We start from the raw sequence: 23,830 nt of genomic DNA, 5'->3' as shown, positions 1-23,830 counted from the left end.
TGCTTAGCACACCAGCTGGGCATCCTACAATTCAATTCAATCCTGGCACTGTCTACCAAAGATAGCATAGATTCCACAGGTAAAGGGCTCAGTCCTCTAAGACTGCCCTCCACTTCAGATGCCAGTCGCAAGCCCAGGCTGTTACCTCTGCTTCTGACCAGCTGGCTACAAACTGGAAGTTCCAGTGACCCCTCTCCAACTCAGGATGCCATTTACAAATCCATGTAGTTACCTAACAGACTGGCTATGAATCAGAGGTTCCCATGACCCCCTCCTTGAGTTTGATTAATTGGCTAGAGTGGCTCACAGAGCTCAGGAAACCAGTTTACTCACTAGATTGCCAGTTTATTACAAAGGATATTAAAGGATACAGATAAATACCAGATGAAGAGACATATAGGACGAGGTCCTGAACAAAGAAACTTATGTCCTCATGGAGTTTGGGGCCTGGCATGGTGGAAACATTCTGGTTCCCAAACCTGAAGCTTTCTGAACTCTCTTTTTGGGATTTGTATGTAGGCTTCATTATATAGACATGATTGATTAAGTCACTGGCCACTGGCAGTTGATCTAGCCTCCAACCCCTTTCTCCTCCCCCAGAGATCAGGGAAGTGAGATTGAAAGTTCCAACCCTCTAATCTAATTGGTTCTCCTGGCAACCAGCCCCCAACCTTAGGTGTGGTCCAAAAGTCACTCATTAATGTAACGAGAACTTTGGTGCTCTCTTAGGAAGTTCTAAGGGTTTTAGGCACTCTGTGCCCCATATGGGGATGATGACCAAATACATATTTCTTCCTATAAATCACAACATCACAAGCATCTTTTCATATGCTTATTTGCCATCTACATATTTTTGGTGAGATACCTGTTAAGATATTTGGCTCATTTTTTGAGTTTTTTGTTTTCTTATTGTTGAATTTTAAGAGTTCTTTTTTTTTTTTTAACATTTTTTATTGATTTATAATCATTTTACAATGTTGTGTCAAATTCCAGTGTTCAGCACAATTTTTCAGTCATTCATGGACATACACACATTCATTGTCACATTTTTTTCTCTGTGAGTTATCATAACATTTTGTGTATATTTCCCTGTGCTATACAGTGTAATCTTGTTTATCTATTCTACAATTTTGAAATCCCAGTCCATCCCTTACCACCCTCCACCCCCCTGGCAACCATAAGTCTGTATTCTCTGTCTATGAGTCTATTTCTGTCCTGTATTTATGCTTTGTTTTTGTTTGTTTGTTTGTTTTTGTTTTTGTTTTTGTTTTTTAGATTCCACCTATGAGCGATCTCATATGGTATTTTTCTTTCTCTTTCTGGCTTACTTCACTTAGAATGACATTCTCCAGGAGCATCCATGTTGCTGCAAATGGCATTATGTTGTCGGTTTTTATGGCTGAGTAGTATTCCATTGTATAAATATACCACACCTTCTTTATCCAGTCACCTGTTGATGGACATTTAGGCTGTTTCCATGTTTTGGCTATTGTAAATAGTGCTGCTATGAACATTGGGGTGCAGGTGTCATCCTGAAGTAGATTTCCTTCTGGATACAAGCCCAGGAGTGGGATTCCTGGGTCATATGGTAAGTCTATTCCTAGTCTTTTGAGGAATCTCCACACTGTTTTCCATAGTGGCTGCACCAAACTGCATTCCCACCAGCAGTGTAGGAGGGTTCCCCTTTCTCCACAGCCTCTCCAGCATTTGTCATTTGTGGATTTTTGAATGATGGCCATTCTGACTGGTGTGAGGTGATACCTCATTGTAGTTTTGATTTGCATTTCTCTGATAATTAGTGATAAAATATTGAGCATTTTTTCATGTGCTTTTTGATCATTTGTATGTCTTCCTTGGAGAATTGCTTGTTTAGGTCTTCTGCCCATTTTTGGATTGGGTTGTTTATTTTTATCTTATTGAGTTGTATGAGCTGCTTATATATTCTGGAGATCAAGCCTTTGTCGGTTTCACTTGCAAAAATTTTCTCCCATTCCGTAGGTTTTCTTCTTGTTTTACTTCTGGTTTCCTTTGCTGTGCAGAAGCTTGTAAGTTTCATTAGGTCCCATTTGTTTATTCTTGCTTTTATTTCTTCTAGGAGAAAATTTTTGAAATGTATGTCAGATAATGTTTTGCCTATGTTTTCCTCTAGGAGGTTTATTGTATCTTGTCTTATGTTTAAGTCTTTAATCCATTTTGAGTTGATTTTTGTATATGGTGTAAGGGAGTGTTCTAGCTTCATTGTTTTACATGCTGCTGTCCAGTTTTCCCAACACCATTTGCTGAAGAGACTGTCTTTATTCCATTGTATATTCTTGCCTCCTTTGTCAAAGATGAGTTGACCAAAAGTTTGTGGGTTCATTTCTGGGCTCTCTATTCTGTTCCATTGGTCTATATGTCTGTTTTGGTACCAATACCATGCTGTCTTGATGACTGTAGCTCTATAGTATTGTCTGAAGTCTGGGAGAGTTATTCCTCCAGCCTCTTTCTTTCTCTTCAGTAATGCTTTGGCAATTCTAGGACTTTGATGGTTCCATATAAATTTTATTATGATTTTTTCTAGTTCTGTGAAATATGTCCTGGGTAATTGGATAGGGATTGCATTAAATCTGTAGATTGCCTTGGGCAGTGTGACCATTTTAACTATATTGATTCTTCCAATCCAAGAGCATGGAATATCTTTCCATTTTTTAAAGTCTTCTTTAATTTCCTTCATCAATGGTTTATAGTTTTCTGTGTATAATTCTTTCATCTCCTTGGTTAGATTTATTCCCAGATATTTTATTACTTTGGGTGCTATTTTAAAGGGGATTGTTTCTTTACTTTCTTCTTCTATTGATTTATCGTTAGTGTAAAGAAATGCAACTGACTTTTGAACGTTAATTTTGTAACCTGCTACCATGCTGAATTCTTCAATCAGCTCTAGTAGCTTTTGTGTGGACCTTTTAGGGTTTTCTATATATAGTAACATGTCGTCAGCATATAATGACACTTTTACCTCTTCTTTTCCCATTTGGATCCCTTTTATTTCTTTCTCTTGCCTGACTGCTGTGGCTAGGACTTCCAGGACTATGTTGAATAGGAGTGGTGATAGTGGGCATCCTTGTCTTGTCCCAGATTTTAGTGGGAAGCTTTTGAGTTTTTCACCGTTGAGTACTATGCCGGCTGTAGGTTTGTCATATATAGCTTTTATTATGTTGAGATATGTTCCCTCTATACCCACTTTGGCGAGAGTTTTTATCATAAATGGGTGTTGAATTTTATCAAATGCTTTTTCTGCATCGATTGAGATGATCATGTGGTTTTTGTCCTTTCTCTTGTTGATGTGATGTAATTACATTGATTGATTTGCGTATGTTGAACTGGCCTTGTGTCCCTGGGATGAACCCCACCTAGTCATGATGTATAATCTTTTTTATGTGTTGTTGGATTCTATTTGCTAAAATTTTGGTGAGGATTTTGGCGTCTATATTCATCAGTGATATTGGCCTATAATTCTCTTTTTTTGTAGTGTCTTTGCCTGGTTTTGGTATCAGGGTGATGATGGTGGCTTCATAGAATGAGTTTGGGAGTATTCCCTCCTTTTCAGTTGTCTGGAAGAGTTTGAGAAGGACTGGTATGAGTTCTTCTTTGTATGTTTGGTAGAATTCTCCGGTGAAGCCATCCGGTCCTGGACTTTTATTTGTAGGGAGGTTCTTAATTGCTATTTCTATTTCCTTTCTAGTGATCGGATTGTTCAAGTGTTCAGATTCTTCTTGATTCAGTCTTGGTGGACAGTATGTTTCCAGAATTTTAAGAGTTATTTGTACATTTTAGGTAACAGTCCTTTATTAGATAAGTTTTTGGCAAATATTTTCTTCCAGTCTTTGACTTGTCTTTCATTCTCTTGATAGGAGCTTTCACAGAGCAAATTTTTAAAATTTTAATGAGATTCAGCTTATCAATTCTTTCTTTCATGGCTTGTGCCTTTGGTGTTTTATCTAAAAGCTTATAAGACCCAAGGTCATCTAGATTTTTTCCTTTGTTATCTTCCAGGAGTTTTATAGTTTTATATTTTACATTTAGGTCTTTGGTCCATTTTGAGTTAATTTTTGTAAAAGTGTAAGGTCTACATCTTTTGTTTTGTTTTGTTTTGTTTGCATGTGGGTGTCCAGTTTTCTGCAACTATTTTTTGAAGAAAGTCTTTAACTCCATTGTATAGCCTTTGCTTCCTTGTCAAAGATGAGTTGACTATATTTACGTGAGTCTATTTGTGGGCTTTGTGTTCTTTTCTGTTGATTTATTGATTTTTCTTTCACCAATTCCATACTATCTCGATTACTGTAGCTTTACCATAAGTCTTAAAGTTGGGTAGGGTCAGTCCTCTGATTTTGTTCTTGTCCTTAAATATTGAGTTGGCCAATCTGGGTCTTCTGCTTGTTCATATAAACTTTAGAATCAGTTTGTCAATTTCCACAAACTAACTCATTGGAATTTTAATTAAGATTACATTGAATCTATAGATCAAGTTGGGAAGAACTGACATCCTGACAATACTGTCGTCATATCCATGAACATGTAATATCTATTTATTTAGTTCTTTTTTGACTTTTTTCATCAGTTTTGTACTTTTCCTCATGTAGATCTTGTACATTTTTCATTATATTTATACCTATGTATTTCATTTTTGGGGTGCTAATGTAAATGGTATTGTGTTTTTAATTTCAAATACTACTTGTTCACTGCTAATATATAGGAAAACAATTGACTTTTGTATATTAACCTTGCAACCTTGATTTAACTGCTGATTAGCTCCTGCAGTTTTTTATTGATTCTTTCAGATTTTCTAGATAGACAACCATGTTATCTGTGAACAAAGACAGTTTTATTTCTTTCTTCCCAATCAGTATACCTTTTGTTTCCTTTTCTTGTTTTATTGCATATGCTAGGACTTTGAGGATAATTTGAAAAGGATTGCTGAGAGGGGACATCCTTGGCCCTTAGTACTTTTTAAAGTTCCCCAGGTGATTCCAAAGTTTAGCTAAGATTGAGATTCGCTGTCATAAAGTATCAGGTAGCTCATCTTCCAGTCAGAGACAGTGCTGTAATAGTAATAGTCACTTACTTTGTTTGTCAGGTTAATATTTCACCTACTTAAATTAAATGAAAATAAAGTTGTATAATTGAAAACTATTTGGAAACTTCTTTGAGAAACACTTTGAATTATTACTATTTGAACTATTCAAAAATGTGTTATAAAACATTTCAAACAGATACAAAGAATGATACAATGAACCCCCATGTGTCCATTACCTAGCTTCAACAACCATCAACCAATAGCCATTTTTATTTCATCTATCCCTCCCACCCATTCCCCACCACCTTGAATATTTTGAAGTAAACCCTAGACCTAATATTTCATCTGTAATGTTCCAGTATGTATTTCTAAAAGGTTGGAATTGTAGCTCTAAAAGATTATTTCAAAACCAATCCTCAATGTCATCCCACCTAAACTTTTATCAACATTATGTAATTTTTATGTTATGTAGGAAGATATGATAAGAGAACAAAAGATATATCATCAGTATTTGGCACAGCGGCATGAGGAAGAAAAAGCTCAGGAGAAAGAACTGGACAGAAAATTAGATGAAGAGAAGGAAAGGAAGTTTGCTGAGAAGGACAAGATGCTGAGACTTGAAAAGGAAGCAAGAAAACAACTTGTGAATGAGGTCATGTGTACAAGAAAACTTCAAGTTCAAGAAAAGTGTAAGGAATGAATTCTAATTATAGTTGGGCCTTAATTCAATTTAAGTAGCAACCAAAATATTTATTTAATAGGTGTTATGTGTGAAATACTATGAGTCTAAAAAGGAGTAAAGCATGATATCTGCTTTGCAGAATTTACCTGATTGAATACTTGAAGTCTAAACATGAAGAGTTTTATATTCCAGAAGATTCTGTGTAGTCATGGAGATGTTTTCAAGGTTAAAGGCACCGTGTGATGTCCTTTGAATGGTCTGGGTGCTTTAGTGATTATATAGGAGGGTGAGAAGTTGGGGCACAGACACACATCTCCCCCTCCTCTTTTTTATCTGCCCTTCTTTTCTTTCTGTTGGTATCTCCATACTTCCATACCTGCATACCTTTGCTTGGGTAGTTTTCTCTCCCTATGATGCTTTTGATCTTGAAAATTTTGAACATCCTTCAAGGCCAGCTCAAATGTCTCATTCCTTGAGAAGCCCTCTGTGTTCCTCTGTTCATAATAAATCTTCTTTCTGGGGTTCTCACCATTGCTTAATCACATCTCTATCTTGGCACACCTTTGTATTCCCTCAGCTTCAGACAGTGCTTGGTCACAGAAGAAAGTAGTTGTTTACTAGTGGGGTACCATTGGACTTCACACTAGTTGTCTTTGCAAGAGAAGGCTCATCTTGGTTCCACTGATTAATTTTCCAATCCAGGAATTATAATGGCAGTTCAAAATTAAGCCAGTATTAAATAGAGTTTTAAGAAATGAAAAGAAAGCTTATAAGCTAAAAAGATTTCTGTATTCACTCGTGATAAATGTTTTAGAATATATTGAGAAAACATGGAAAATTTAAGTATTTGGAACCATTTATAAACAAGGAAACAAATCAACCATAATTCCACCACCCAGGAATAGCTACTATTCACAACTTTGTGTATTTCCTTCCAGTATTTTTATTATGCATGTTATTTCCCCTTACAAATTAGGACCTTCTTAAGGTTAAGGTTAAGGTTAAGATGAACAGAAAATCTCTGTAGATTGCAGCACATATGAACCTAAACCCTATTCTTTCCTCAATGGAGAATGACTGCTTCTACCTTATTGAGCTAAGATCCAGGCCAGTGATTCTAAGCTCTGCCTTTCTAAAGACAATACTGCATCAATATCCAGAAAGATGTCAGCAAGTGCTTTTCTGAAAAAGGTCATTTAGCAAAAATTGCTTTTGTCTTTTTTAGTGCAACGAAAAGCAAAAGAACAGGAGGAACGTGCTATGGAACAGGAACGCATAAATGAAGGTCTTAAAGAGCTAAATCATGAAGAGAGGGAGAATTTTGCACGGTATGATTTTGTTCTCTTCATCATTACTAACTACCTAAAAAGGGGAGACTTTTAGCATAGAGGAAAATGTGCCTTAATTCATGTATCACTGATATTATTTTACATTTGTCCTAAAAGCTCAATTCAGTTTATAAAATTTCATATAAAAATAAGCACCAACCATCTTGGTAAAATTAAATTCTATTGCCATTGTGTACATTCTGATTATATACATTAGGTGTTAAATTAGACAAACATCTTAAAAAATTAAACTAGAAACATTTTTAATAAAATAGGCACCAACTCTGAATTATAATGATATGTCTAGATCTTTAAAAAAAATTTTATGGGGGTTAGGTAGTTAGATTTATATAGAGGTACTAAGACTTGAACCTAGGACCTCGTGCATGCTAGGCGTGCACTCTACCACTGAGTTATACCCTCCCCTCCATAAATTGTAACGAAATAAGATTTTTCCTTGCATGAAACAAACCCTGAAATACAATGTGACCTAATTAGTTAGATTAGCAGAAATGGCTTATGGGGATGTGATTCCATGCAAATGTCCCCAGCAAGATTTTTGTAGCCTCACAGGGCTAGAAAACTGAAATGCTCTAGGTGCTTTGAGATATACCACTTCCCTCCTCTAACAAGTGTCCCTCTGATCGCCACGATCAGGCTCAGGTGGAGGAAACAGGCAGCTACCTTCTTGGCGACCTTTTTCAGGTCACAGCAGTTCCTTCCTACCAATGGCCGATACACCCAACTCAGGTGACCAGTGTAGTGAAGAAAGAGAAACTGTCTCCTCTAGTTGAAAGCCACCTTCCCTGCCCCTGAGGCCTGTTCCCTGACTCACCCACATTTGGTACATAGAAATAAGTTCTTGTCTTTGTAGGAAAAGTGTGGTTTATGTATCTGAATCTATTGCCAGTTTGGGAGCACTAACAACAATTTCTGGCCTACCCTGCTGACTTCCTGCTACTGCTTCTGCCCTGGAAGTCATTCCTTCTCCTTTTTGAAAAGTCTGTTGTTGGAGATGTGAGGGGAGCTTAATGAATAGCAACTCTCTTCCTTGCCCAACTTCTGAATCAACTAAGAAATAAGAAAAAAAAAAAGTGGGACCGGAAGGTATTATAGTTACCTATTGGTGTATAACAAAACACCCCCAAATTTGTGATTTGAAGTGAGTTATGATTATTTCTCATGATTCTGTGGTTGACAAGGCTGTGCTGGGTGGTTCTTGCTTGAGGTTCCCGTGTGGTTCAGGTCAGATGCTGCTGGCTGGGGCTACATCTTCTGAAGGCTCAACTGGAATGGGCACCTAAGATGCCTACTCATGTAGCTGAGTGTATGCTGAGACTGTGATGGGGGATCTCATCTGGAACACATGGCCTCTCCATGTGGCCTGGGCTTCCCACAATGTGGTGGCTGGTTCTGAGAAGAACCGTTCCAACAGCAAGTTTTCCAAGAGACAAGAGGAAGCTGCCAGGCCGTTGAGGACTATACCTAGGTTTGACATAGCCTTACTTCTGTCACATTCTGTTGGTCATAAAAGGAGCCAGGGGGCACAGCTAGATTCAATGGATGGAGAGATAAGCACAACCTCTTGGTAGGGGAGTAGAGGTTCACATTGCGGAAGAGCATGGGGGAGGGGGGATGTCACTGTGGCCATCTTTGGAAAACAGAATCTGCCACAGAGGCATATGCATGCTGTAATCTTTTTTTTTTTTTTTTAACATTTTTTTATTGAGTTATAGTCATGTTACAATGTTTTGTCAAATTCCAGTGTAGAGCACAATTTTTCAGTTATACATGAACATATATATATTTATTGTCACATTTTTTTTCCCTGTGAGCTACCATAAGATCTTGTATATATTTCCCTGTGTAATCTTTAATTCTGATAAAATCTGATGTTAATACTATGGCTTATAGATTGGAAAATGGTAAAACTGCTATGGAAAACAGTAAGAAGTTTCCTCAAAAAATTAAATAGAACTACCATATGATCCAGTAATTCCACTTCTGGGTATATATCTAAAATAATTGAAAGCAGGACCTCAAAGATATTTGTATACTCATATTCACAATAGCCAAGAGGTAGAAATAACCCAACTATCCATTAACAGATGAAGGGATAAACAAAGTGTGGTATGTACATACAGTGGAATATTATCCAGCCTTAAAAAGGAAGGAGATCCTGATGCTACAGCATGGATGAACCTTGAACATGCTAAGTGAAATAAGCCAATCACTGACAAACAAATGCATGTGATTTCACTTACTTGAGGTACCTAGAGTAGTCAGATTCATAAAGACAGCAAGTAGAATGGTGCTTACCAAGGGCTGAAGGGAGGGGACAAAGAGGAGTTGTGTAATGGGTATAGAGTTTCAGATTTGTCAGGTTAAAAAGTCCTGGAGATCTGTTTCACAACAGTGTGAACATATGTAGCACTACTGAACTGTACACTTAAAAACAGTTAAGATGGTAAATTTTACATTATGTGGTTTTTATCACAATGAAAAAAATCACTATAAATTTTTTAATGTGGCTTACATATTTTAAATGTGGCTCATATATGGAGGAAATAGTCTAGTTAATACTGAACAGAATGAGGCAGGCCTCCCCTGCAGGGACATGCCCCTTTGATAGAGGGCAGAGAGGAAGTAGGCAGATCAGCCTGTTTCCAGTTTTACCAAAAGATACATCCCTTCTTCCTTGGAGGGAGTGAGAGAGGATGGAGAGAGACCAAGGACTCTCTCCACATGGCAGTGAATATTTGAATGTGAAAGAAACAATTCCTACCTAAAATCAACATTTGTTGGAAGATTGTCTTAATTATTATTGTGTAATAAACACTTTGAGTTTTTCATCTTTTTCTTTCCCAGTCACCCTGATTTTAATGGAGATTTTAATTTGACTTCTCAAATTACATTTTAATCGTAATGTCCTACATAAATCCAAATGCTTGCTTTCATAATTTTATACTTTGACATGTCTAATACTTCAGACGCTGCAGTTTAGCCCAGGAATACAGGAAGCAACTTCAGATGCAAATGTGCTACCAGCAGCAGACCCGGGAAGCAGAGAAGGAGGAGGAACGCCGAGAGTTTGAAGCAGGGATAGCAGCAGACAAGGATTTCCAGGACAAGATGGAGAAGATCCTGTCCACTCAACAGGTGCTGCCCCGGAACATTCATCCCATGCGGAGGGCATGTCCTAGTAAGCTTCCGCCATAGTTTCATAAACAACATATTTTTTCTCAGTCTTTTATTATTTTGAACTACAGTATGCTTGTGTGTTCCTTTAACTCATGGATAAACTGTTCGTTTATTCTCTGAGTTTTTATAATTTTATGCCACGAAATTTTCTTCTTTCAAATTAAACTTCGTTCCTTTTTAAAATTTCATAGACTGACAAATCTGAATGATCTATTTCATATCACACAGTTATTTTCCTGACTTACCTCCATGCCTCCCTTTCTTGTTCATTTATTAATAACTTCACTTTTTCCCATCCATCTGCCCATATGACCATTTCCTCTTGCCTCCTTTATCTTCTGTCTCATATACATAATTCACAATATTAGCAGGGCATTTTTGCAGGCAGAGCCGGGACTATCAGCCACTTTCATTAACCCACTTATTCAGTCATTAAATATTTACTGAGTGCCTCTTATGTGCCCTGGATCCTGGCACTTCTCTGGATCCTTAGACTTCAGCAAGAATAAAGCAAACCTCTTGCTCTCATGGAGATTACAGCCCAGTGGAGGAAACCAGGCCATAAATGTTAAGTGCTATAGGCAGGAGATGACAGGGGTGCTATTTTATTTTATATGTAATTGCCAGAAAAGATCTCTTTGAGCAGCTGATATTTGAATGAACTGGTCATGTGGTTATCTGGGGTGGGGGGAACATCCCAGACAGAGGAAAGAGCCAGTGCAAGGGCCCTGGGGCAGAAGTCTGCTTAGTGTATATGAAGTATAGCATTTGTGCTGGAGTAGAGTGAGTGAGGAGAGAGTTTTAGATGTTGAATCAGAAAGGTAGTGAGGGCCAGATGATGTAGGCCTTGGAACCATAGTAAAGACTGGCTTTTACTTGGCTTTAGGAAGCTGTTATAAGGTTTTGAGCAGAGGAGCAATGCAATACGATATAAAAGGGTTGCTGACTGCCATGTTGAGAATAGACTCCAGGGAGACAGAAACAGGGATTCAGTTGAGGAGCTATCACGGTAAGCCAGGTGAGAGGTGATGGTGGTAGCCAGCCTCCAAGATGACCCCTGATGAGTCTCTTCTGTATTTATGCCCTTGTGTAGCCCCTTCCACCCTGAATCTCAGGCAGTCTGTAAAATATGTGCATTTACTGGTTTTTTTTTTAAGTAGAAAAAATCAGCATGCTCCTATTTCTAACATTCAGCATTATAATTATTTTCACTTCTTTGAGTCCCCCCACCTCCCACCAGCTTTATTTATGTGGATGCTCATTTTTACATTGTAAACACACTGCCTTGTTGCTTCATCTGTCTTATTTACAAATGGCCACATAGTAGTCTACTGAGTTGTTGTACTATAAGTGTTAAATATTGGACTTTGTTTCAAATTTGTCACCATTACAAACTATACTTTAACAACAACATTCATTTGAGTTATTTCCTTAGAATCAACCAGTTCCCTAGAGTGGGATTTCTGTTCTGGGTCAAAGGGAAATATACTTTTCCCTTTTATATATACTTTTGCTTTCAAGCATCACATTTGCAGAAGCAGTTTTTAGAGTTGTAGGCTTTTTAAAGAAATGTTTTCAGGGCCAATTGGTATTCTCCTGGAAGATTTAAAGTGTCTTTAGGCAAATTGTCTGCTAGAATCCCCAAGAGGTTTTTTTCTTTAACCTTCCTACCCATTTATCCACTCTCACCTCAGCTCTGGGAATCTTAACTGCTCCTCTGGATCCTTTCAAACCTCCTTGTGGCCGAAGTTAATCTTTAATCCAGAAGTGGGAGTCATGGCCAAAAAAAAAAAAAGACTATCCTTTAAGTTTTGTTGAAAATCAGCTGACCATTAATGTAAGAGTTTATTTTCAGACATGCTTCTCTGTTCTATTAATTTATCTATCTTTATACCAACACAACACTATAATGATTACCGTAGCCTTTTAGTAAGTCATGAATTGGTAGTGTAAGTTATCCAATATTGTTCTCTTTTTTGTCCCTCTAAAATTGTTTTGTCTATTCTAGGTCCTTTAAATTTCCATATAATTGTTAGGAACATCTTGTCAATATCTACAAAGATGCCTACTGAGATTTTGATAGAGATTACATTGAACCTATAGATCAATTTGGGGAGAACTGCCATCTTAATAATGAGCTTTCCAACCTGAAGAAGTCCTATTGCCCCATTCACGTAGGTCATCTTTAATTTTTTAAAGCAACATTTTGTGTGCAGGACTTTTGCATCTTTTGTTAAACTTTTTCCTAAGTATTTCATTCTGATGCTATTGTGAATGGAATTGTTTTCTTAATTTCACTTCTGGATTATTCATTGTTAATGTGTAACAATATAATTGATTTTTGCCTATTGAGCTTGTATTCTGTGACCTTGCTAAACTCACTTATTAGTTCTAGTAGGATTTTTTTTTTTTGAGATTCTGTAGGATTTCCTACATTTAGCATCATATCACTTGCTAATAAAGATAGTTCAGTTTGTTTCTCTCCCGTCTGCATGCCTGTTGTTTCTTTTTCTTGCCTTACTGCACTGGTTAGTGCAAACTCAAGTATGATCTTGAATAGAAATGGAAAGAGTAGACATTCTTGACTTGTTCCCAGTTTTAATGGAAAACATTCATCCTTCGACCATTAACAATGATGTTTGTTGTCTGTAGGTTTTTCACAGATGCCCTTTAGCAGGGTAAGGATGGACCCTTCTCTTCGTAGTTTATTGAGAGTTTGTGTATACAGAGTGTTGGATTTTATCAAATGCTTTTTCTGTGCCTGTTAAGTTGAACATGTGATTTTTTGTTGTTTGTTTTATTAATCTGGTGTATTATATTAATTTATTTTGGGATACTAAGCTAACCTTGCATATCTGGGATAAATGCCACTTGGTCATGGTTTATAGTATTTCTATGTTGCTGCCTTTTATTTGCTTATGTGTGTGTGTGTGTGTGTGTGTATAAATAGATAGCTAGATAGGTCACTTTATTGATCTTGGTCTGTTGTATGTCTTAGATCTAGGTCTATTGTGATGTCTTACCTGGGTCTGATATAAGGATATTATGGGCTGTATGAAATAAATTGGAGGGTATTCCCTCTTCCTTTATTTTCTGAAAGAATTTGTGAAGAATTGCTATTATTTTTTCCTCAAATGTTTGACAGAACTCACCGGAGAGGCCGCCTGGGCTTTTTTTGTGGAAAGATTAATTCTTATTGCTAGTTTAGTATTTTTACTGACCTAGGTCTAGTCAGATGTTCTGTGTCTTCTTGAGTCTGTTTTGGTAATTAGTGTTTTTCTAAGAATTTGTCCACTTCATCTAAGTTGTCTAGCTTAAATACATAAAGTAGTTGATAAAATTTCCTTATAATTATTTTAACTTCTAAAGGGGTCTCTAGTAATGTACCTCCTTTCATTCTTTTTGGAATTTGTGGTTATTTTGGTACTTTGTGACCAGAAAATAACTGGAAAGTATGGCCTCTCTATCCAGTGTCCTCTCCTGCCCCTAGTCCAGAATAATTCTCTACCAAAGAGCATGATGAAAGCAATTTTTAAAAACAAAAAATCATTTTATTGTTAAATTACGCTGTTCTTTTTCTTATTTTATATAAAAGAAACTAACCTTTCATCATACGGATGCAAACATTTTGTCTAGTTTTTCTGCCTTATTGATGGCAGAGCGGAATTTATGGCATTTTATTATCTGTAGGACTGATTTCACCTCTTTGGTCTCCTTTTAAACGTTTTTTTCAGAGCTATCATATTTTTTCCCAGATAAATAATAGTATCATTTGATTATCCCAGTAATATTTTTATTCAGATGACATTGGGTTTATAGATTAGCTCAGGGATGCTGTCACTTTAATCATATTTATTTTTGCTGCCCATAAATCACAGTGTGGCACTATTCAGACTATCCAGTGCCCACAAATTCTCCATTTCCTCTTCTCTCTCAAGTTAAGAGAACCTCAGTTTTTGTGAATGTGTGTGAGTTTGGCTGGGCATGCTGCTGTGCAAATAAAGACTACATATCTTACACTCCCTTGCAGACAGTGTTTGTCCAGGTGCCTAGATTCTGGCCAAAGAGACGTAAGTAAAAGTGTTATATGGGTCTTCCAGGAGGAAGAGATGGGAGGGAACTTTTGGAATGGCTGAGAAAAGAGCTCTACAAGTTCTCTCCCCAAAAGGCAATGGTAAAGTGGGAATTGTTGTGAAAAACTGCAATTTCAGGAAACCAGAAGTTGACCAAAGTCATGTAAAAGATTGAGAAGCATTTATTCAAGAAAATCTACTAAACCTTGGTAAGAATGGTGGGAGTCCATGGCACCTGGACTGGAGCTGCTCCCAGATCCCCCTCAGCTGCATGGAGCAGTAGTTCTCTCAGGGCAGCGCGGCTGAGAGGACCTGCAGCCTCTCTGCCAGAGGGGGCTGACTTGATTGGAAGCAAAGTTTAGAAAAATCCAAGCTTGGGATTTTGTGTAAAGAATAGTGATCTTGGTGACTATAATCAGGGAAGGCCAACATCATGGTTAGCCTGAGGTTGTGTTACTGGTTGGGGCCAGCAATGAACAGGCCAGCCAGAAATCTCACAGGAAGATTTGGGGAGCATGACAGCCATTATGGGCTTTGATAAGCTCCCACATGTTCCTGGTGACATGGAACCTGCATGGACATAAAACTACACGCATGCTCCTGAGAGACCTAGCAGGCTCTAGCAGTCTGCGAGTCCTTGGCCAAACGTGAGGCCTTCATCTAACAAAGTAAAAACCATTGGTGAGAATATGCAGCAACTAGAACTCTCATACTCTGATGGTAAGAATGTAAATTTAAACAGTCACCTTGGGATGCTACAGCTGAAAATGTGTGATCCAGAAATTACTCTGTGATCCAGAAATGCATACATATATGCAGTATAAGATTGTTCATAGCAGCACTATTCATCAGAGCCCTGAATTAGAAATAGTTCAAATGCCCATCCAGAGTAGAATGGAAAATACTATACAGTGAGTTTGAACGGACTTTGCAATAGCATGGATGGGCCTCACAGACATAATAATGAACAAAGCAAGTCAGACATGGAAGGGCACATGATATATGGTTCCACTTATGAAAAGCTCGAAAGCAGGCAAAACTAATTTTTGGTGTTAGAAATTAGGTAATTACTATTTCAGGGAGAATGGCTGGAAAAGGCATTCCTTGGTATTAATGTTCTGTTTCTTGATTTGGGTGGTGATTATTCAGTGTGTTCATTTTGAGAAAATTCTTCAAGCTATACATTTAAGATTTATGCACTTTTCTGTATGTATGTTGTACTTTCCTTTATGAGTTTAAAAAAAAAAAACCTTCACAAAATAGCTACCCTTGGTCACTGTGCTGGTTTCTGTAGTTTTACAGACTAAATGTAATATTTGGAGGCTACTATCATGCATCTTGCCATTTATTCTCCAGGTTAGCACCACTAACTTGTCTGTCCATTCCAGATCCTTTCCCACTAGTGGCCACATCTCATTTTTCTAAGTTTGTATTGAAATATGATGCTCAGAATTAGATAAAAGCAATCTAGAAGAGGTCTGCACAGCAGAATACAGTGGGACCATCACCTTCTGTAATCTATGAATTTTATTTCATTTAATACAACCCACAGTTTAATGCCCACCCTCTAGTCACAATTGAAAAAATGTGGCATGATGGTCTTGTCCTTGACAGGCCCTAACTGCTTCTGAAGTGGGGGGGCAGTCCTGTGAGACAACCTTTAACGTGTGGGGTCTGTGCTAACTCTGGGCAGTTAGGATCAGAACTGAATTGAATGGTTGAACCTGAGTGTCTGAGAATCACAGAACTTGGTGTTGGTATTGTAGAGCATCCCAGGTAGGCAGTGGTGGTGCTGGCATTTGAACCCAGTCTGATTAGAGCCCATGCTTTTAGGCTTTCTGCTTCACTGCCTCCCCACAAGACAGCACAGGCTAAGATCACTGAATTATAGACTGTTGGAGCTTAAAAACCCACCACAAATATTTAGTTTTCTTTATTTTGCAAATGAGGAAACAGAAACTCCTATCTCTTCGTTCAGCACTCTTACCATCCTATAATATCATGATTTCTTACCAAATCCAGTTTGTTATCAAAGCACTCTTAATCACCAATGTGCCCTTTAAGGCTTGCTGTTCAGGCAATACAGCATGAGGCTGTTTTTACTCCATTTCTATCACTTTGTGGTCACTATGCAAACCTTTCTGTTTGCTAACATAGCATTTTGGTGCAAATCCATCCAGCACACTTATGCATACACATTCCATAAATTATGCAAGGGCATGGATATTTTTCCTTCTATAAGCCATCCTTCTGATATTTTGATTATCTTACATAAACTGGATGAACAGCTTCCCGGAATATAGAGTTGCATCTAATAAAAAGAGTTTCCTGTGTAGATAAGGCCCCAGGGTAGCTGGAAAGGGTCTTTTATCACACCTAGTGCAGGTCACAGTAAATGTATGCCATTCTGTTTATGTCGCCTGTGAAGCTGTTGGCTAGATGAGGACTCTGATGGCCAAAACTGCCCTCCGGATGTCAATTCCTTTCTATAAAGTTCTAAGATGGGTGTTTTGGATAGAGGCTGAGGGTTATTAGCTTAGTGCTTCTGATACAGGAAAAAATGGTGGGTAAGAGGATGACCGTGTCTCAGGTCTCAGTTGAGTCCCTGGGACACGCCCACCAAGTGAGGGTCCTTGGCTTCACTCAGGAAAGAATTCAAGAGCAAGCCATAGTTTAGTAGAAGTAGATTTATTCAGAGAGATTTATTCCATAGTCAGAGTGCAGGCCATCTCAGAAGGCAAGAGATAGGCCATGAGGTATGGGTTTGGGGCTTAAAGTAAAAGTAGATACTCACTCCATAGACAGAGCGGGCCATCTGGAAGGCGAGAGACTGAGGGGCTGAGAGGCGAGGTATTGTTAGTTTTTATGGGCTCGGTAGCTTCATATGCTAACAAGTGGGAGGACTGTTCCAACTACTTTGGGGAAGGGGCTGGGATTCCCAGGAATTGGGCCATCACCCACTTTTTGACCTTTTATGGTCAGCCTCAGAACTGTCATGGCGCCTGTAGGCATGTCATTTACCTTGTTATTATTACAATGAGCGTATAATGAGGCTTAAGGTCTACTAGAAGTCAAATCTTCTGCCATCTTGGGCCTCAAGGTCTATCGGGAGTTGAATTTTCCACCATCTTGATGCTGACTGCTGCGTCATTCCTTTAATAGCTGTGCCCTGCCCCCTTCCTTCCTGCCTCACTTCCAAACATTGTGATGTGGGACTTTTATTTGAAATGACTTTGTAGGTACGGTTCTGGGAAAACTGGCATATCATGACAGTTTCATGCTAGGTCTTTGCCCCATGTGCCGTTAATCAGCTGTGTGACCTTGTCAGGGCTTTCCGGGATACACTTTTCTCCTCTACAAACTGAGGTGCTTCCAGAGCCGGAACGAACCTCAGAGGGTGTCTTGTCCAAATCCTTCACTTTATGGATGAGAAAGTGTCAGGGGTTTGGTGACCCTACAAGCAGAGCCTGTTAGGACGACTTGGCTGCAGTTAGGTTCTCTGGTGAGTGACCCAGGAGGCAGAAGGGCCAGCAGGCGGGGTAGCTGGGGAGGAGCCAGTAAAAATGTGTGTGTTATAGGGTGGTCACCGCTGCGGGCAACTGGGTCGCCTTCCACTCGGGGGCCTTCTGAGGAAGCGGGTTGGCCTCACAGGTGTGTGCTGTGCGAAGTGGGGGCTGGGGCATTTGTCACTCCCGCCTGCCTTGGTTGAGGGGTGCCCCTGGGGGCATTGACTCCCCCACCGTAGATGGGAGGCTAAGGAGACTATGAGAAAGTCCTGGGGCCTGCGCCTGAGGTGGACCTGGTGCCCTGGATAGAGCTATGGGCCAGGTAAACAGATGTTGTGGCCATCAGGCACTGCTGCCACCCCCAACTGTGCCCCCTGAGGGGACTCCAGATGGGAAAGGACAGGATACTGGCCCTAGATAGCTAAGGTGCATGTCAAAGAAATTATTTCAGTGAGCCCAGACTGTTGCATCTTCCCACACGTAGAAAAGTGCTATATTGCTTAACGTGAGATGTCTGTTTTTCTTTAATTCACTGTAATCCTTTGATGTTCAGACTACCTGGTTTTTGTTGCAAAAGCTCGTATATATCCTGGCTCCTCCCTTACCTCTTCGGAGGAGCAGTTCCTCAGAGAGATCTGAGAGGTTGTCTTCCAGGCTTAAGTCCTCAGTTTTGTCCACTGAATAAAACATAGTTCTCAGCTTTTAGATTGTGCATTTTTTCCTGTCGACAGAACCCTTGTTGGAGTCTGGGGGTCAGAGGGAAGCAAGGCCAGAGAAGTTGTGAGGACTCATGATTCCACCTGCAGCGCACAGCTACAAGTGTGCTTTTTTTTTCCTTTTTGCATATTTTCCAGGAGTGTGTGTGTGTGTGTGTGTGTGTGTGTGTTCTCCGCAAATTAGACACTGAGGTACTAAAAGCAGGTACTGAGTTTTAGACAACTGATGATCCCAAGCTGTCAGCATGAAGCTTTGCCTAGAGCAAGTCCTCAGAAAAGATTTCCTCGTTTGTTCTTGGGAGAAAAAGGAAGGCTAAATGGCCAGAGTGAAAGGTGACCATAGACCTTCCTGATTCTTTAACACCCAGACCTAAGAGGGCCAAGCAAAGCTAAAACGGGCTAAGGCCAGAGGGACAGGCCACTGGGAACACCCGAAATGGCCAGTGGCTGGTGGAGCTGACAGACAGGAGACAGAGAACCGGGCCGTGAAGAGGCTAGACCTGGTACGTGCATCGCTGTGCCCAGAGATGAACCATCGAGAGTAGCAAGACTCAGACATTTCTACGGCTCCCAGCTCCGGACAGGTAATGTCTTTAGCTTCCAGAGGCACAGACAGAGGTATGGAGCAGGTGAAGGCATGTGACATGTTTGCACTCTCTCTCCCCATTGGGGAGCTCGAATTCACAGACTCGCATCTTGAGTATATGCCCAAGGCTGGAGACCACACAGGGCTCCTGTGTGCCTTGGCCATGCCTGAAGCAGGTTAGCCAGGGTGATGAGGGGAGTGTGGGGTTGAGGGAAAGGCACTTTGTTCCTTCGTGTCTTCTGGACCCTGCGTAAAGCTCCCGCCTTTGGTGGCAGGTTTCCCTCTGCCTCTCTGCAGGGATTCAGTGGGTTTGGGGCTGATCAAGGACCACGAGGTAGCGGTAGCATGTGCAGCTTCAGCTGGGTGATGCAGGACAGGGTTGCTGGAGAGGTTACTTCCTCGCAGCCTGAGACCATCCAGAGGCTGGCAGAGATGAAGGGGCACCGTCCGGAAGGAAGGAGGACAGGGAACTCCCAGGGAGAGGAGGATCCGGATCGGGGAGGGGGCTTACATGTCTAGGAGGTGCTGCTCAGCTGCACGGTGGGGAGCCTGGGTCCTAGCAACCTGGGGCCTTATCTCCGCAAGGCCCTGTCTTACCCATAAGTAACAGCTGTTGGGTGAAGTTTCATGGAGTACACAAAGCAGGTCGTCTTTAAATGGCTAAACATTTGTGTGTCTGGGCTGTTTTTTTTAAAAATAATTGGATGTTTAAAAATTTGAGTTTGGCACTGGCAGGCTTTTGAACCAACAGGTTTTGGTCTGCAGTGAATAAATAACCCATGGGCCAATACACAGAGGCCACAGTTGGCTCTTTTATATAACACTCTCTGAGCACCAAGAATCCAGCTATGCAGAACTGGTGGTCGTGGGCTTTTCAGTGCAAACAGAGGATGTTAATCCCGTTCTAGCATGTGCTAACTCTGTGAATTTGTGTAAATATCTTAGCTTCTCTGAGCCTCAATTTTCTCCCACGTAAAATAGGGTCAGAACGCTTATGAATTGTTGAGAGTACAATGAGGTTTTAGATGCCCCACTCCCCACCCGACACACACGTGCACGCACATTTCCCTGCTGCTGTGCCTGGACTCAGAGAGTCCTCAGGATGTCATGCCCTCCCTTCCACATGCCCTGTGGAATTCCAGCCTCTCCTTCACCACGAGCTCAACTCAGATGCCATCTGTTCCATATAGTCCCCCCATCCCTGCCCCAACTCCCCAGTGGCGCCCTGCCCCCCTGCTCACTCCCAGCTCTGTTTCTCTTTTATGTCACTGAGTGCAGTTTAGCTCCACTACTAGACTATGAGCTATTTTAGGGAAACAGCCTGCCATGAACTGAGTTGTGTCTCCATGAAATTCACATGTTGAAGCCTTAACCCCCAATGTGACGATATTTGGAGCTAGAGCCTTTAGGGAGGTAGTTAAGGATAATGAGGTCATAAGGGTGGGGCCCTAATCAGACAGGGCTGGTGCCCTTAGAAGAAGAGGAAGAGACACAGGACTGCCTGCTCTCCATGTGCACAAAGAAGAAACCATGTGAGGACGCAGTGAGTAGGTGAGCATCTTCCAGCCGTAAAGGGAGTCCTCACCAGAAACCAACAGGTCATTAGCTTGATCTTAAGACTTCCAGCTTCCAGGACTGTGGGGAAATAAATGTCTGTTGCTTAAGCCCCCAGCCCCCGGTATTTTGTTATGGCAGCCAGTGTGAACTAACTCAGAGCCCTATCTTATTCCCCGGAAAGTCCCACAGCACCTAGAACAGTGCCCGGCACGGAGCAACCCCTTAGTGAATGTTTGCTGAATTGAAGTTTAATCCCCAAATCAGTGAGACATGCCCAGCGCTGCCTGGGTCTGGAGTCTCTGAATCCAGCGGCCAGCCCTGCTGCTGCTCACCGTGGGAGACAGACCAGCCCGCCAGCTCTCAGCTACAACGGAAAATCCAAAAAGCTCTGACACCAGAAAGTCTGATGCTAAGCCTCATTAGGTAGCAGAACCTGACCCGAACAAGTGTGAAATGACTTCAGATTCTCTCACTAGGCTTTACTACAGAACCACGAATGATCTTGACTACTGAGCACTGCCCCAGCTCTGGCGAAATGTATTATTAAAGCTCGGGCTTTGAGCATCTGCTACCCTTCTGAAATCCAAAACCTTTAGAATTCCAAAACGTATCTGGCCCCAAGGGTTTAGAATAAAGGATTGTGGACCTGTACTATGTAAGGGGGGTTAATACCAACCCGACAGCTGTTAACTTGAGGAAGACCAAGGGAACCACTTACCTGCTGTGTCAGTAAACTGCAGTGGCTATTTGAACAGAATGAGAAATAACTTAAACCTAAACTGGGGAGATGCGTCATTGGAATTAAAACGTTGGTTGATGCACACACTACAGATGTTAGTGCTGTCTTTGAGCAGTTTGTTTAATCAGCCTACAAAATGTGCTGAGTACAGTTTTTAAAGACGTAATGAAAAAGCACAATATTACCTCGGAAAGTAGCAGTTTAAATTCCAATTGTCTTTTTATAAACTGTGTTTAACAATGGGAGAAATCAATAAAAATTCAATTATAAGAACACTCGCAATTATTCATCATGACTATCAGCATTACTGTGACAAATAATATGAATAAAATTAATTTGCTGAATTTACAAAGTAGAGCATGTTTTTAGCGAAGCAGCTCAAAGTCTTTAGGAACTAGACCCCACAGAGCCTCCAAAATAAGACTGACACAGTTTCTTCCCTTGAGGAATTTACTGTCTTGTTGAAGATCAAGGGCTAGAGACAAGAAATAATTGTGAACAATACAAGGCAACATACAACGCAGTGCTGTGTTAAATATAATCAAGTATGTGGAATAGATTTACTGTGGAGTCTTCTCAAATGCTCCAGAGTTCCTATGTAGCTTGGGCTGGAGAGAGGCACCTGGTTGGAAGACAGGCTTGGAGAGCATGTCTTGAAGCTGCATTGGAATAGCAGGACTCTGCCTTTGCTTAGATTTTATGCTTAATTGAAGGAGGAGCTTCTTGTGAGTTGAAGAAGGATAGTACTAACCAAGTCATGCTTTAGATCCACAACCCTGCTGCTCTGGGTTTTTGGAAAAGGGAAAGGTGTACTATGGCTGGAGCATCAAGAAGGCTTCCAGAGCAAATGGAATGTCCATTGACAGATGACTGGATAAAGAAGCTGTGATATATTTACACAATGCAAAACTGCTCAGCCATAAAAAAGAATGAAATAATGCCATTTGCAGCACCATGGATGGACCTGGAGATTGTCCTGCTAAGTGAGGTAAGCCAGAAAGAGAAAGAAAAATACGATGTGATAACACTTATATGTGGAATCTAAAAAAATGACACAAATGAACTTATTTACAAAACAGAAACTCATAGACATAGAAAACAAACATGGTTATCTGGCAGGGGAAGAGGAGGTGGAGGGATAAATTGGGAGTGTGGGATTTGTAGATACTACTATATATAAAATAGATAAACAACAAGGTCTTACTGTTTAGTACAGGGAACTATATTCAATACTTTGTAATAGTCCATAATGAAAAAGAATATGTATATATATGTATAATTGAACCACTATGCTGTACACCAGAAACTAACAATATTGTAAACTGACTATACTTCAATTAAAAAAAAAAAAGGAATGAAGGAAAGGAGAAGGCTTCCAGGGAAATGTGGCACTTGAGCTGGAACTTGGGTCATGTGGGGTATAGGTGGCCTCGAGAAGGCAGAGGATCTTTGGAGGGGAGTCTGTTGCAGGCAAGTCATAGTGAGAAGTAGATTTAACTCAGAGAATCTATCCTGGGGGCAGGAGGTCAGAGCATTCTGAGGCAGACTAGAAAGTCCCATTTTCCAAATGAGTAAAAGGAAAATCAGCCAAACTCCACCAGATTTCAATGGAAATTAATTGCCTTAGAAGTTCAGTAACTGGACAGCCATCTCAGGCATGCCTCAGAGCGGGCCCCTCACCTCCTTTCCCACTAGGAGCACAGTCTTTTTTGTTTTTTGTTTTTGTTTGGGGGAAGCAATTAGGTTTATTTACTTACTTATTTATTTTAATGGAGGTTCTGGGAATTGAACCCAGTACCTTGTGCATGCTAAGCACGCACTCTACCACTGAGCTGTAGCTTCCTCAGAGTTTTTGGTTTTGGTTTAGAGGTTTAGGCGCACAGTCTTGATGGCACGGTTACCATGGCTGGACAGGATCATTGGACTGTTGACCCTGGGAAGGAGAAGATGTATCATTAGGCGACAGGCAATGGGAGCCCACAGGTTTTCGCAGCTTTGAGAGTTGGGGCCTGAGTGCTCGGCTGACTTCTGAGGCCAGTTGAGAGGTCAGAGCTGAGGGCAGCAGGGATGGTTGCTGAGGGCAACAACCTTGACTGTTAGAGGATTAAATGAGATGATACAGGAGCAGGGTTAGTGCCCGACAAATGGCAAATGCTGTAGTGCAACATCATAAATATTACAGAGCCATTGGTTCCTATCCTTGCAGCAAAATGACTTAGCTCCCTGGAAGTGCTCCATTTCTGCTCCTAGTTGAGGTGGTTCTGGTCTGGAAGAACAGTTTGACTTTCTCAAAAATCTAACATCTTTCTAATGCTTAGAAATGCTTAACAGTAAGCATTCATATGTGTTTGCTGTTCTATAAGCAAGTCCACCTTTACCTGTCCTCACC

General features: G+C 40.4%; 1 protein-coding gene across 2 annotated transcripts in view; it reads left to right on the top strand.

Moving 5' to 3' along the window:
• Positions 1–23,830, top strand: part of CFAP53 (cilia and flagella associated protein 53) — a 46,718-nt gene that overhangs the window by 12,487 nt on the left and 10,401 nt on the right. Inside the window, exons 6-8 of one of the 2 annotated variants that reach the window (XM_032470417.1) lie at positions 5,526–5,742; positions 6,961–7,063; positions 10,054–10,222. In XM_032470417.1, coding sequence (XP_032326308.1) covers positions 5,526–5,742; positions 6,961–7,063; positions 10,054–10,222 — 489 coding nt within the window. Of the gene's footprint in view, positions 1–5,525; positions 5,743–6,960; positions 7,064–10,053; positions 13,387–23,830 lie in introns of those variants that run through there. The other variant, XM_006177899.2, reaches the window with a different exon arrangement.

The sequence above is a fragment of the Camelus ferus genome, chromosome 30 (assembly GCF_009834535.1).
Source record: "Camelus ferus isolate YT-003-E chromosome 30, BCGSAC_Cfer_1.0, whole genome shotgun sequence".
NCBI classification, from domain to species: Eukaryota; Metazoa; Chordata; class Mammalia; order Artiodactyla; family Camelidae; genus Camelus; species Camelus ferus.
Note: the sequence above shows the minus strand (reverse complement) of the source record. Positions and strands in the feature narration are given on the sequence as shown.